General features: G+C 41.3%; 1 protein-coding gene across 1 annotated transcript in view; it reads left to right on the plus strand.

Annotated features, from left to right (window-relative positions):
• skib (v-ski avian sarcoma viral oncogene homolog b) overlaps positions 1-13,909 on the plus strand; it is a 46,651-nt gene extending 32,742 nt beyond the window's left edge. The window contains exons 2-7 of the mRNA XM_058055754.1: positions 8,940-9,047; positions 9,205-9,290; positions 9,360-9,547; positions 10,444-10,706; positions 10,777-11,007; positions 11,909-13,909. Of these exons, the coding sequence (XP_057911737.1) occupies positions 8,940-9,047; positions 9,205-9,290; positions 9,360-9,547; positions 10,444-10,706; positions 10,777-11,007; positions 11,909-12,127 (1,095 nt within the window). The 3' untranslated portion in view covers positions 12,128-13,909. The remainder of the gene's footprint in view (positions 1-8,939; positions 9,048-9,204; positions 9,291-9,359; positions 9,548-10,443; positions 10,707-10,776; positions 11,008-11,908) is intronic.
• Positions 13,910-15,942: the final 2,033 nt, after the last annotated feature.

A 15,942-nucleotide genomic window follows, 5' to 3' on the forward strand; every position in this document is an offset into this window, starting at 1 on the left:
CTCCAACCTTCATCCCCTCCGGCCTCTGGTTAGCACTGCTGCAGCTGCTCCTGCATTGTAAGTGTGCTAAATGTGAAAAGAAGCAGAAACGCTGTGCGTGCGTTTGTGTGTCTGTGTGTATGTGTGTGTGTATGTGGTATTTCAGTAAATAAATAAAATTATCACAATGTTTTGATTCACTTGTATATACAAGTATTGCAATACAACATATTCATTCATTCATTTTTCTACTGCTTTTTCCTCACGAGGATCGCGGGGGTGCTGGAGCCTATCCCAGCTGTCTTCGGGCAAGAGTCGAGAGGCGGGGTACACCCTGGACTGGTGGCCAGCCAATCACAGGGCACATATAGACAAACAACCATTCACACTCACATTCATACCTATGGACAATTTGGAGTCGCCAATTAACCTAGCATGTTTTTGGAATGTGGGAGGAAACCGGAGTACCTGGAGAAAACCCACGCATGCGTGCTCCAGAACATGCAAATTCCACACAGAGATGGCCGAGGGTGGAATTGAACCCTGGTCTGCGCGCTAAGCACACCGCCGTGCCTCCGCAATACAATATATTCTGAATCATAATATGTACTGTATACTAAAGCTAATAAAATACAAAATAAATGTGTCTCTGTGTGGAGTTTGCATGTTCTTCCCGTGTGTATGTAGGTTTTCTCCGGTTTCCTCCCACAAAAAACATGCTAGGTTAATTGGCGACTCCAAATTGTCCATAGGTATGAATGTGAGTGTGAATGGTTGTTTGTCTATATATGCCCTGTGATTGGCTGGCCCGCCTCTCACCCAAAGACAGCAGGGATAGGCTCCAACATACTCGTGCAAAGTATCTTCCATATGTATTACACAGAGCAGATAGTATTTGACACTTTGCGTCCATGAATACGTGTGACATGTTTCCTCCTAAGATAACTTAGCATGATGACCATAGTGAGCATACCTAAGCTAATAATGTCCAAAGTACATCCATATCTGTTACAAAGTCTTAATGGAGGCCCGTCAGCTGTGTTGAAATGACTTACGAGCTCCGCCTGCTATGAGGTCATTTTCTGCTCGAAAAGAAAAGCAAGAAAAGCAAAACACACGACATGCTTTTGCCTTGCTGCACCTGAACACAACCTCAACATGACTTCTCTGTCTTCGCTTACACACAATGATACTCAACAGGACAAGTTACTCTCCATTCCTAAAAAATACTGCAGAGAGGGTGTTTTTGCAGCCCTAAAGAGCAGCGGAGTTTGTGTCATATAGTATTATATACAGGATGTTTGATTAGCAGTTGATTGCAGTTGATCCTTAAAAACAGCAGAGCATATCGAGCATCTTTGATGAACTTGTTTTGTTTTTTTTAAACACCAGATGCCTAAAAACAACAGTGCACTCCTTTAATATGGTAGCTTATGTCATACTGTATCATATAGAGGATCTTTGACAAGCATTTTTGTAGTTGGCATTTAAAAACAGCAGCGCACTCTTGTCATATAAATGATCTTTGATTACCATTTTTGCAGTTGATCCTTAAAAAGAGCATAGCTCTCCTGTCATATTCTATATATACCGTATATGATCTTTGACTAGGATTTTTGCCGCAGGTCCTTAAAAACAGCAGAGAACGCTTGTCATATAAATGATCTTTGAATAGCATTTTTGCAGTTGATCCTTAAAAACAGCAGAGCTCTCCTGTCATATACTATATATACGATATATGATCTTTGACTAGGATTTTTGCAGCAGGTCCTTAAAAACAGCAGAGAACTCTTGTCATATAAATGATCTTTGAATAGCATTTTTGCAGTTGATTCTTAAAAAGAACATAGCTCTCCTGTCGTATTCTATATATACCGTATATGATCTTTGACTAGGATTTTTGCAGCAGGTCCTTAAAAACAGCAGAGAACGCTTGTCATATAAATGATCTTTGAATAGCATTTTTTGCTGTTGATCCTTAAAAAGAGCAGAGCTCTCCTGTCATATAGTATATATAGTACCGTATATGATCTTTGACTAGGATTTTTGCAGCAGGTCCTTAAAAACAGTAGAACACTCTTGTCAAATAAACGATCTTTGAATAGCATTTTTGCAGTTGATCCTTAAAAAGAGCAGAGCTCTCCTGCCATATACTCCTGTCATATACTATATATATGATCTTTGACTAGAATTTTTGCAGCAGGTCCTTAAAAACAGCAGAACAGCAAAGATTTTTGTCAGATTGAGGATCTTTGATCCCTAAAAACAGCTCATGTCATACATACAGTACATGTGTATGTGTATATACTGTGTATATAGCAGTAGGTTCATATAAACAGCAAAGCGCCCCTGTCATATACTAGAGGATCTTCGGCTAGTGTTAACATAGTACTTCCTGTGTAGAAACATGTCACCAGTGTTTGTGTCTGTCGTCAGGCCTTGTTGCACCTTTTTTTAGGAGCAGCGCTTCATGCTGGCCGCCCAGCCTGGGATCTCATCAAGTCTCAATCCCAAAGACAATTAGGACAATCCAATAAGCTTGGCCCGTAATGCCGACCTGATGTCGAGCCCCCGAGGCCGCCTTTGCTTGTCGGCGCTGTCATGGCTCAGTGCAGCTACACAAACACAGCCGCCCTAAAAGTAGAAGCGCTGGCGTTTGCTGATGAATACGCTTAAGAGAGGGGAAATTGGAGCATGATGTTATGGATGGAGTTTCAGGGATATGTTGGGTAGACACCCCCTCACGTCCCCCTCCCCAACCCCCCTTTCCCCCCGAACCCAGCTGTTGCAAGGTGACCGGGAGGGAGGAATGGGTGAAAGTTGTAACAGGGTGCACCAAAAAGCGCAGGGATCCAATTACGCCACACGGTGCCCAGTTGGTGTGGCCTTGAGGGCGACAGCGCCCCACTAAGCACATGTCGAGCCGGGAGATTACATGGGGGGGGTTAAGAGAGGAAAAGAAGCCGTCATCTGAAACTGTTGTGTCTTCTCATTGCTGTGCATTTTCTTAATAAAGCAAGGCTATCATCGTGGAGCTACAAAGCATCATGGACCCCCCCCTCCCAGGAAGTTCCGTTCACTATTTCGGTCTCACCATGCTGGGGGAGGGGGAGCATTGGATCACTTGTTTTATTTTTTGGGCTTTTTTGAAGGGGAGAACATGCAAACTCCACAAAGAGATACCCGAGGGTGAAATCGAACTCGGATCTCCAAGCTGTGTGGCCTGCGCACTAACCACTCAAACACTGTGCAGCCCTGCCACAACATAAACAACACAAAAAAGCAGTTGTTTTACATCAAAATAATACCTATTTTAAAATATAACACCATTAACTATTTGAAACAGGCTGCACGGCGGTCAAGTGGTTAGCACGCAGACCTCACAGCTAGGAGACCCGAGTTCAATCCCACACTCGGCCATCTCTGTGTGGAGTTTGCATGTTCTCCCCGTGCATGCGTGGGTTTTTTCCGGGTACTCCGGTTTCCTCCCACATTCCAAAAACATGCTAGGTTAATTGGCGACTCCAAATTGTCCATAGGTATGAATGTGAGTGTGAATGGTTGTTTGTCTATATGTGCCCTGTGATTGGCTGGCGACCAGTCCAGGGTGTACTCCGTCTCTCGCCCGAAGACAGCTGGGATAGGCTCCAGCTACCCCGCGACCCTCGTGAAGATAAGCGGTAGAAAATGAATGAATGAATGAACATTTGAAACGGAACTGTGCGTGTGCACACGTGTGAATGCATTCACCATGCCTTTTCACTTCCTGGTTTACTATGTATTTTACTATGGGAAAGTTGCAGGCAGAGTTCTTATAAAAGGCACTTCTGCCACCTTTTTACCGGCCTAAAACTTCACCAAATGTTGTCTCTTTTTCTGCTTCATCACCTCTTTATGCCTACATAAAAGACGTAAAAATACATCCTTTGAGAGCGAGCGGTTGGGTTAAAAAATATCTGTAAATACATAAGTCTTTGCTAGTGAATTAGTTAATTATCTTTTGGAGTGTTAATAGGTTGAATTTCCTCAAATTTGTTCAATTTTCTTAGCATGGGGTAACACTGACATGACGGCCACATATGGCAAAGTAATGATGTCTACAGTCAACGCATGTGACTCACTGTTGCCTCCTGAGGGGAGTGATGGTACTGCTAGGCAAAAACTGTATTTTTTGTGTGCACTTTTTGGTATTTTAGTCATGTGACCAAATCAAAGAACATATACATAAAGTAATTACTAGATTGGGTAGCGTTAGTGACATAATTCCAACATTCCAAACCAAACATTTTTATATTCTGCTATACAAAAAAATGTCGAATGATGGCAATTGAAGAGAAAAGGGGAGGCTTTTGTAGCTGAATCTAATCTAATCATTCCAACAGTCACCTTTAGTGCAAATTAAAAGGTTTGTTGACCCCTGCTTTAACTAAAGCAAACCTGACACATGTTTACACACCCTTCGATTTAGCGTTGAAGCTCGTTAGTCACATCCACGGTCCATATGTGCAGATAAGAGTGACTTACTGAAGCTCCATGTCATGCTCCAGTTAGCACAATATCAACCAATGACTTATACGCCGTCTTCTGCATAGCTCAGTAGCTTAGTCTGTAATTAACAAAACAAATAATAAAGCACGTCTGCTCTTGCCCGGGCCGCCAGGCTATTAAAGCCTGTTTAGCTTGCAGGTTAGCTTTGAAGAAATATCACACAATAGCAAGTAGAAAAAGGCCAAGGCTTGAATGGCCGTCTTCAAGGAGGCTGGACTTGGCCTTCAAGTCGACATTCCTGCAGCTCAGTGCTTCTTCCCGCTCGCCTTCCCTCCCACTCATGTTCCCACAGGGGGAAGAAGTCTGATGAAGAGGGTTGGAGTTTTTTTGAAAGGGGGTCATTTAGCTGCAGTATAGGATGTTATGACTCCCACCCAACACACACCCCCCACACCCACACCCCTCCCGTGCGGCCGCTCTCGTGTGAGGTCACATTTAGCAGCTCCCTTGTGGTGTCTGGGGAGTGTCTGCTTTCCGCCTCTATTATGTCTAGCGTCCCCAAACCTTCCTGGAGATGCAAAAAAAAACACAACTTGGGGTAAGAAAGTACACGACAAGCAAGCAGTGCAGAACTTCTTATGGGCAGGTGACACAGGGTCATTGCTGCGTACACAGAAGCTAAACTAAACACTGTGTGTGTGTGTGTGTGGTGGGTGTGTATGTAAAGTGGTTACTGGTTAGACAGGTAGAGGAGACATTCATTTATGAGTCAGGGAGACAGGAGGGGAGTGTCCAGACAAACACGTCCTACTCACCATATGCAAAAAAAAAAGCAAGCAAGAATGACAATACGATACTCCTACTTATTTTTAGCAGAACTTTGGAGTCACCGTTTAACTTTTAGCTTTTTTTAAATGCTATTATTGTTATTATTTTGGCAATGGCAATGGTTTTATTTCATTTGAACATGCATCAGATTACAATTGAATGCATCACATAATCAGTTCACAGTTCCACATGTCCAAAAGGAGTAGGAAGAAGCAAAGCTTATTAAATCCTACCCCTCCATCTGGTACTTTTACAATCAGTAACTGTTACATTTGTTCACTTCCTGCTTTCCTAATATAGTTTACGGGTTTGTTTTTTTTGTCACGTATCGAAGTACAAGGTGATATGACCATCCAATGACATAATGGGTACCATAGTAAGTGTCAATATAGTGATATGTATAGCACATCATGACTGGTTCAAGACTCTTCATCCTTGTATTTAGCAAACATCAACTGCTTGTATTGTTTCTTGAATTGGCTCATCGTTGTGCATTGTTTGAGGGTCTTACTCAATCCATTCCATAGTTTGATTCCACATACTGAAATGCTATGGCTTTCTAACGTAGTCCTAGCTTATAAGTGTTTCAAATTTAGTTCTTCCCTGAGATCATATTTCTCCTCTTGAGATCATATTTCTCCTTGCAGGAGATTTTTGCAATATATATATACGTATATATATAAATAAACATAACATAGTAACATATTATATAACATATAACATATCTACATTTCCAAAGCAAGTGTCAACAAAATCAATTCTAATGTAAAATCATATTACATTGCCTTTATTTTATTAATGATCCATTCATCCATGTTGTATACCGCTTATTATATTATATTATATTATATTATATTATATTATATTATATTATATTATATTATATTATATTATATTATATTATATTATATTATATTATATTATATTATATTATATTATATTATATTATATTATATTATATTATATTATATTATATTATATTATATTATATTCATTCATTCATTTTCTACCGCTTTCCCTCACAAGGGTCACGGGAGTGCTGGAGCCTATCCCAGCTGTCTTCAGGCGCCCTGGATTGGTCTCCAGCCAATCACAGGGCACATATAGACAAACAACCATTCACACTCACATTCATACCTATGGACAATTTGGAGTCGCCAATTAACCTAGCATGTTTTTGGAATGTGGGAAGTGGGAAGAAACCGGAGTCTCTGGAGAAAACCCACACATGCACGAGGAGAACATGCAAACTCCAAACAGAAATGGGTGGATGGGTGGGATTGAACTCGGGTCTACTAGCTGTGAGGTCTGCACGGTAACCACTCGCCCACCGTGCAGCTATTCTTGCATATTATATTCTAATTATTCTATTTTGGACATGGCATTAATATGTGTGATTATTTTCAAGTAAAGTGCATCATGGTTCCTTCAGGTATGTAGTGCCAGACCCGACTAACACCTTCCAGACACACACAGACGCACACACTCCTACACACACATATGCATGTCGACACTCGCACCAAGCTATCTAACACAAACGCACTCATAGATGAATACAGAAAAGCTGTGATGGACGAAGAGCCAAGGTTGTGTCTTAGTGCAAAACGGTCTTCATTGTCATTTTGCGGGGATGGAAGAGAAGAGGATCGGGGGTGTTGCATTGAAGAGACTGGAGTGCTTGCTGTTGTTAGCCGGAGGCATGAATGTCATAGTCGTGAGTAAGACGGCAGCAGGCCTGTACCGGCCTCCACGTCTGGCGGGGTGAGCGTATCCTCGTGTGTGACAAGTGCAGACCTGAGGGTGGAGGAAGTTCTCCATATCTCCGCTCTGCTCACACACACACCTTCCAGCAACACCATGCATTTGCCTTTTGCAAAGCATTTAAGGACATTGCAGCTCGTGTGTCAGGGCGGTGCGCAATGACTTTAATTGGGCTCGCTTGCCAGCCGCCCCGCCGTGCCTAGCACTTTTGCGGTTAAGAGAGTGGATGTGCTCCACCTGACGGCGCCTCTGAAAGGGAGGAGTGAAGCCCCGCTGGCTGCCTTCCAGGCTAACACACACGGTCATTTTCCACTCTTTCAAAGGACGTTACATTGACTTGCATTCATTTCCTGGAGGTGCTTAAAGTTAACCTTACCTTCACCTTCAAAACAAGCCTCAAGTGGTAACTGTCATACGTCACGGAGACTTGCCAGAAGGGAGGCAAGTCTCGACACTCATTCATTCATTTTCCACCACTTATCCTGGTGAGCCGGAGCCTATGCCAGCTAGCTTTGACGTGAGAAGTGGGGTACACCACTCAACAAACTTCTACTCTCACATTCAATTTACTTCTCTCTGAATTTAACATGCATGGGTTAATTACATTTTAAAGCGCATGCAGAGCTAAAATGAAAAGAAAGGTATACAAAACTGTGGTGAGACCAGCCATGTTTTTTGGTCCGGCGCCACTGAGGTAAAGACAGGAAGCAAAGATGAGGATGCTGAGGTTCTCAATGGGAGTTACTAGGATGGATAGGATCAGGAAGGAGTACATCAATCAATCAAATTCATTCATTCATTCATTTTCTACCGCTTATCCTCACGAGGGTTGCGGGGGTGCTTGAGCCTATCCCAGCTGTCTTCGGGCAAGAGGTGGGGTACACCCTGGACTGGGCGCCTGACTCAACAAACTTTCACTCTTACATTCAATTTACTTCACCCTGAATCTAACATGCATGGGTTAATTACATTTTACAGCGCATGCAGAGGTAGCTAATATGAAAAGAAAAGGTATACAAAACTGTGGTGAGACCAGCCATGTTGTTTGGTCCGGTGCCACTGAGGAAGCAGAGATGAGGATGCTGAGGTTCTCATTGGGAGTGACCAGGATGGATAGGATCAGGAAGGAGTACATCATTCATTCATTCATTCATTCATTTTATACCGCTTATCCTCACGAGGGTCGCGGGGGTGCTGGAGCCTATCCCAGCTGTCTTCGGGCAAGAGGCGGGGTACACCCTGGACTGGTCGCCAGCCAATCACAGGGCACATATAGACAAACAACCATTCACACTCACATTCATACCTATGGACAATTTGGAGTCAATCAAATCAATCAATAAAAACTAAGCAATATAAACTAAGAATATAGAAAGTATATATAGAAATAACAACATAAAAAGTAAAATATATAAGAACATGAATAAAAACTAAAATAAGCATGTGTAAACATATAAAGATATTTGGTTAAGGGCATTACATGTTATATGGCAAAGAGCAAGAAAACCAAGTTAACTCCACATGAGCAAACACTTTGGCGACAGAGTCAAGATTTGAACCCAGGGTCTCCTGGTTGTGAGGCATCGACCACTTTCCCCTCCTGTGCATAAATGCTAGGACAACACAAGTTTGTTTCTATGTTACTATTAACTGAATCAAGTATATTGTATGCTCACATGTGTTGTGGTGGTGTAAGGGTACATGCCCACCCATTAGGTGGCCGTCCCAAGTGGGCGGCTTGCAGGCAGTGTAAAAGCTAAGCCAAATCACGCCAAATCATACCATGGACTCGCTGCGATGGGAATGTCCAAAAGACAAAGAAACATGTGTCTTTTTTTGTCATGATCACTACCATTAAATCTTAAATCATCATCTCTCCACAGTCGCCGAGCCCCGTCACAGCCAAGAGGCCCAAAGTGGACAAATCGGCGTCTCCGTCAGCTGACAGCGAGCGCAAACCCGAGTGGCTGCAGTCATTGTCCACACACAAGGTTTGTGTGTCATGACGCCCGAGCTGTTGTGTTGTCATTATTCTTAATAGCCGATCAATGCTCGTCAATGCGACTGCTTCTTTGAGTGTGTCAGTCATGGACCTTTCAATGTTTTGATGCTTCTTCATCATCACATGACTTTTTTCTGCTCTTCTAGGATCTGAAACAAGTCCAGCTCAAGCAAAGACCATCTGCTTTCCGACCCTGGTCTCCTAAAGCAGCCTCTCAGAATGAACAGGAGAGGTAAGTGGTCAGGATCGTCTCCTATAAAATACATGACAACACCAATGGACTGTTTTTTTGCCTATGCAGGTCCAACTTAAAGTGCAAGGAGGTCCCGGTTCCTCTGGGACATCCTGGGGACAGCCACGCTCCCGGTAGGGGGGCCAAAGCAATCCAACCAGGGCAGCACAATGGAGACATGACACCCGCAGCCAAACAGTCCCTCCTGGACGACATGGACACGGATGGGGAGATTGATGTGGATGACTGTGATGATGGTGAGTGGATTTCATCATGTGGCCTGTGAACTACTTGAACTTTAATCCTGAGGAGACATGCTGATAAACTGTCAATGAGGGACACAGAAGCTGAATACTTTGATAGCTGTGCAATGGCGACACCTAGTGTTCAGAAGAAGACAGTTACAGGGCTGTTACACATTTTGGGGGATTTTTTTTTCCCACCAATTTTCATAATTTTTTTCTAGATTTATGATTTCATGTAATTAGTAATTTTATTATGACATGTGGAAGTTATTGCTATATTATTTTATTGCAATATTTGTGTTTTTATTTATTATTAGTAGTATTTTTCATATATATCAGATAGATAGATAGATAGATAGATAGATAGATAGATAGATAGATAGATAGATAGATAGATAGATAGATAGATAGATAGATAGATAGATAGATAGATAGATAGATAGATAGATAGATAGATAGATAGATAGATAGATAGATAGATAGATAGATAGATAGATAGATAGATAGATAGATAGATAGATAGATAGATAGATAATAAAGGAATCTATCTATAATAAATAATAATCATCATCATCATATACATTCAAGTTTACAAATGTAAACTTTTATTTGAAATATTTAGATTATTAGGTTTTTAATTTACTTAAAAAAGGGTTTTATTACAGTATATATTTACATTGTATTCATGTTTAGTTATATTATTATATAACATTACATTAGCCAGGTGTGCATGGTAATTTTTTTAATGCAATAAAACAAATATGTATTTGATTATGTACTGTAACTATTGAATTCATTGCGGAAAATTCCCATTGCAAGTGCTGGCAGGGTGATAGAATGCAGGACATTAGTAGTAATAGTAGTAGTAGTAGTACTTAAATAGTAAAAAGTAGTTTTTTTTTGTGCAGGTCCAGTAGCAGCATCCTCGCTGGCTTCACCCCCCTCAGCCTGCAGCAGCGTCCCCCAGACGCTGACACTCCAGCCCCAGGAGGGAGTGGCCTGGTTGTCAGGATCCGCTTGCCCCGAGATTGACGCCCTGAGACAGACGCTTTATGCCGGACTGGACACTAAAGAGTCCCGAGAAAAATTCCTGCAGGAGGTGGTGAAGATGAGACTGAAGCAGGAGGAGAAGCTGGCGGCTGCCATGCAAGCCAAACGCAGCCTTCAACAGGTACACAAACCCACATTTTTCTTAATTTTGCGTGAAAAACTAGACAGCTAAATTGGATTTTTTTGTGTAGGAGTTGGAGTTTGTGAAAGTGGCCAAGAAAGGCCGCCTGCGTGAGGCCGTGGAGGCTAAGCGAAACCTGCGCAAGGAGATAGAACGCCTTCGCGTGGACTGGGAGAGGAAGATGAGGGAGGCGGAGGAGGCTAGCGGACGGCTCAAGAGGGAGTTGGAACGAGAGAGGAAGCTGAGAGGGTGTGACAAAGTATGTGAGGCCGAGCGTCTACGGGGAAAGTACTCAGTAGAGGTAAGACCTGCATGGCTGTAAATGACACTTGTGGCGCCCCCTGGTGGTTAAAATGCTAAAAAGGCGTGCCACAGTAATACATCAACACATATTTCTTTCCGGGCTGCACGGTGGACGAGTGGTTAGCGCGTAGACCTCACAGCTAGGAGACCAGGGTTCAATTCCACCCTCGGCTATCTCTGTGTGGAGTTTGCATGTTCTCCCCGTGCATGCGTGGTACTCCGGTTTCCTCACACATTCCAAAAACATGCTAGGTTAATTAGCGACTCCAAATTGTCCATAGGTATGAATGTGAGTGTGAATGGTTGTTTGTCTATATGTGCCCTGTGATTGGCTGGCGACCAGTCCAGGGTGTACCACGCCTCTCGCCCGAAGACAGCTGGGATAGGCTCCAACACCTTTGTGAGGAAAAGCGGTAGAAAATGAATGAATGAATGAACTGAGAGTTACGTAATGTGCCTGAACACCTCATTTAAGCACCCCTGCACATTGCAAGTTGTGGACAGTGAAGAAGAAAGGAGACATAGCACAAAGTTATTTATGTTTCATATGAACAAATAACTAAGTTTGATTAATGTGTGGCTTCATGGTGGTAGTGCAGGCTAGGAGACCCGGGTTTGATTCCCCGCTCGGGCGTCGGGCGAGTTTGGTAGGTTAATTGGCGACTCCAAATTGTCCATAGGTATGAATGTGAGTGTGAATGGTTGTTTGTCTATATGTGCCCTGTGATTGGCTGGCGACCAGTCCAGGGTGTACCCAGCTGGGATAGGCATGAATGAATGAATATTTCTTTCCCTTTTCTGTGTGTTCTAAAGACAAAAAATGAAGAGTTGTTTAAACAAACAAATACTAAAAAAGCATAAAGCGTGCTTCAATTTGACCTCTGACCTTTTGTCTGCAGATCGACGAGCTGCACGTGCATCTTCAGCAGGCCGAGGACGATCGCGAGCAGCTGAGGCGGGAGCTGCAACAGGAGAGGGAGGCGCGCCAGAACCTGGAAAGCGTCGTTCGGGACCTGCAGTCCCAACTCACGCACACCGACCTGCACGGACCGCCCCCCACCGCCACGGCGTTCTCGCACACAGATGGACAGATCACACAACACAGCACCCCCTCCTAAAGCCGCACAATAAACAGGACCATTTCTTTTAAGTCAATATGGCGGTGAGGTGGACCGGAAAGAAGCGAGCACGGCCACATCAAACTACTTGAATATGAAGGGAAGTCACATGCTACACGTCTCGGTGCCACAAAAGTATTGGTACACTCCAAGCTGTCACTGCAGACCACTGGAAGCGACAGACACCGTTTACCACTATTTACCTGGAATATCAGCTTGCTTTTTTTATATATGCTGTATGTAGAGGATTTTCAACTAACATTGCTTGTTATTCCATCGGCAAAACACAATGCATTTAAAGCGAAAACTATTGGAGGCTTTCATATTTTATGTATGGATGTGGAACTTTTTCATAGCTTAATATCTTCTTCTACATTCTTTTTTTTTTTAAATGATGTTCTTCTATTTGGAGTATTAGGGACATGCTGAAAAGAAACAATAATAATAATAGTTATTTTTACTCTGAGGTCAACACAGATTTTTTTTTTTTTTTTCGAGAAATGACCTGGCAATCTTAAAATATAAATAAACACACAGGAAATTTTGTTTTTTTTTTCTAAATTAAATCGTTTATTTTAAAAACAATTTTTATTTTTTTTACAAAAAACTACAACTGTATTAAAAGGAACATTTGTTTTCTCATTAAAATATGAGAATACATCTTTCTTCTAAAAAATTATACTTTTTATTGATAAAAATACTACTTTTACGGTTTGATTTTTATCTGTGTTTTTAGTATGAAAAAAAACAAAATTTTATTGAATTGTACGACTTTTTAAAAAAATATTTTTTGAAAAAAAACCACCCTTTTTTTGAAAATATGCAGCTTTTTTATGAGTAAATGTGACATATTTCTCAAAAGTATAAAATATAAATAATGTAGGTACTTTTTAGTATTTTTTGTCTAAAAACATTTTTTTTTTTTACAAAAAGTCTGGTACATTTCCAGCATTTTGTTGGTAATATAAAATATTTTTGTTACTTTTCAGTGTGGCCTTACTACTCCTTGGCAAAAAAAATGTCCCTTTTAGAACAGCAAAAAAAAAAAAAAGAAAGCGAAATAATTGTTTGTTTTCTTTGGAATGCGGTACCTCTGATTTTGTATTTGGTACTGTAAGGACATTTATACGGCTCATTTGAAAGCATTCAATTTTAGGCTCTTAAATCAACAAATGGCGTTTATATGTGCAACATTTCTACATATGTATAAGTGCGAAATGAGGATATATATTTTTTTACTTTAAGAGAAAAAAAAAAGGAATTGCACTTTTGAACCTTGCATCGTTCCCCCTTTACTTTAGTAAGTTAGAATAATTCAACACACGCTTCCCTCAGTATGCTCTGATGTAAATACCACAATATTGTAAATAAGATATTTCCTGCTTACTCCCTTTTATGTTCTTACTTGAAACCAAAAAGAGACTATATTTGGATTTTGAAAGCAGCATTTTCCCTGCCTATCATCACGCACGAAGCCATCAGACCAACAGAATATTCTGATGGTTTCTTTGAGATAAATAAAGTATATTAAGATTTATATATTGACGCCACAGACCAAAAAGCGACAAATTGAAATCTCTGTAGAGTAGCAGCCACGCCGTACACTTGTACTGTATGTCTTATCATCATGTTAGCCTGGCTCAGTATTTGTTGGCTACAGTGTTATTTAGCACTCCTTGTACCATTTTCTTACTCTATAGCTCTTGTACTTTTGCTTTGGATGTAGGCTTTCCACTTGTTTGTTCTATATTTTTTTGTTCTTAAGAAAATGTGTATGATACCAATTAAAATATAAGTCAATCATAAACACTGTGTTTTTTACTGGAAGGAATCTGTGAATCGCAAATCATAAAGAGATCCAATCATTCAACCTTAAATCTCATATTCTTATAAAAGGAGAAGGCCATCACTGCTGTTGCTTGGCAACCCAACATCAGTTACTTATGGGGTCAGAATTTTGGTGGACCAGACAAGACATCTCTCATTTTGTGTTGGTGTTTTTAACTTATATATAATACTATTTGTTTTAAAATGCAATTATATTTAATAAAACAATGAGGGAAAGACGCATTACTGAATGTGATGTCATTCAAATATGCTGCTAAACAAGGAGGAAGTAGAACAAAGATACAGTATGTATTTTATTTCAACCTTGAAATAAAAGGTTCAAAACATATGTTGGTAATACAGGCTTAGCAGAAGGAGAGTAGCATCACTGTTGTTGCTATGGCAACTTTCAGGGTCTAAAATACTGGTGGATCATTCATTATCGTCAAATACAGTAATACAAATATAGGACAATTATGTTATCAAATATGCTCCTAAACAAGGAGGAAGTAGAATAAAAATACAGTATGTAAAAATTCTACCTTAAACACATTATACTTCAAATTGATGACACACGGTTTGTCAGTAAGGTGATAGCATCACCGTTATTGCTATGGCGACCCCGCATCAGCTACTGCTACAGCTACAACATTCCCAGCTGTCTTCGGGCGAGAGGCGGGGCACACCCTGGACTGGTCGCCAGCCAATCACAGGGCACATATAGACAAACAACCATTCACACTCACATTCATACCTATGGACAATTTGGAGTCGCCAATTAACCTAGCATGTTTTTGGAATGTGGGAGGAAACCGGAGTACCCGGAAAAAACCCACGCATGCACGGGGAGAGCATGCCAACTCCACACAGAAATGGCCGAGGGTGGAATTGAACCCGGGTCTCCTAGCTGTGAGGTCTGCGTGCTAACCACTTGACCTCTGTGCCGCCCTAACACAAACAGAGAAGAAAGAAATATAAATGCAATGTATTATTGTTGCATGTGATCAAAGTGCATTTTTTATTTTTATTTGTATATTATTTGGATTTGATTTTTAATAATACAAATGAACAATATGCTCATTTCATAATTATATGTATTTTTTTCTTTATTTTTTTTCTTAATTTTCATTTCAATAAATAATGTAGACTCCGGGCGGCACGGCGGTCTGGTGGTTAGTGCGCAGACCTCACAGCTAGGAGACCAGGGTTCGGTCCCCGCCCTCGGCCATCTCTGTGTGGAGTTTGCATGTTCTCCCCGTGCATGCGTGGGTTTTCTCCGGGTACTCCGGTTTCCTCCCACATTCCAAAAACATGCTAGGTTGATTGGCCACTCCAAATTGTCCATAGGTAGGAATGCGAGTGTGAATGGTTGTTTGTCTATATGTGCCCTGTGATTGGCTGGCGACCAGTCCAGGGTGTACCCCGCCTCTCGCCCGAAGACAGCTGGGATAGGCTCCAGCACCCCCCGCGACCCTCGTGAGGAAAAAGCGGTAGAAAATGAATGAATGAATGTAGACTCCAAGTTTTCTGCGGTCAGGATAAACCAAGTAGCAGAAGTAATGCAAATAATAATGACGATACCCAATGTAAATGTACTGTAAAAAATGATATTTTAAAAATATATATATATTTGGGGCAGTATTTTCTCTTTCAAACTCCACATGGACTTTCTGGATGCCATTTGGACTCAGCAGGTAGTGGAAAAGACTTTATCTGCTGTTATAGTAAATGTAATTACTGCCACCTAGCGGCAAAAATTGGTATTTTTTGTCCCTAAGAGGGTACAGGAAGGTTTATTTGAGGTGTGGCGTTTGATTTTCAAGTGTTTGTTGTAGCTAGACATGCATTAAAGCTGAGGTGTACTACAAATTGAGGTAATGTTTACTTCAGGTGAAAGGATGTTGTGTAGTGAATGTTTGCTCCTCCTTCCTGTTGCGTGAAAATCCCTCCATGAAGGCAAGACTGCGGGATTAGCGCTTGAGGAAGAT

Source organism: Doryrhamphus excisus, chromosome 18 (assembly GCF_030265055.1).
Source record: "Doryrhamphus excisus isolate RoL2022-K1 chromosome 18, RoL_Dexc_1.0, whole genome shotgun sequence".
In the NCBI taxonomy this organism is placed as follows: domain Eukaryota; kingdom Metazoa; phylum Chordata; class Actinopteri; order Syngnathiformes; family Syngnathidae; genus Doryrhamphus; species Doryrhamphus excisus.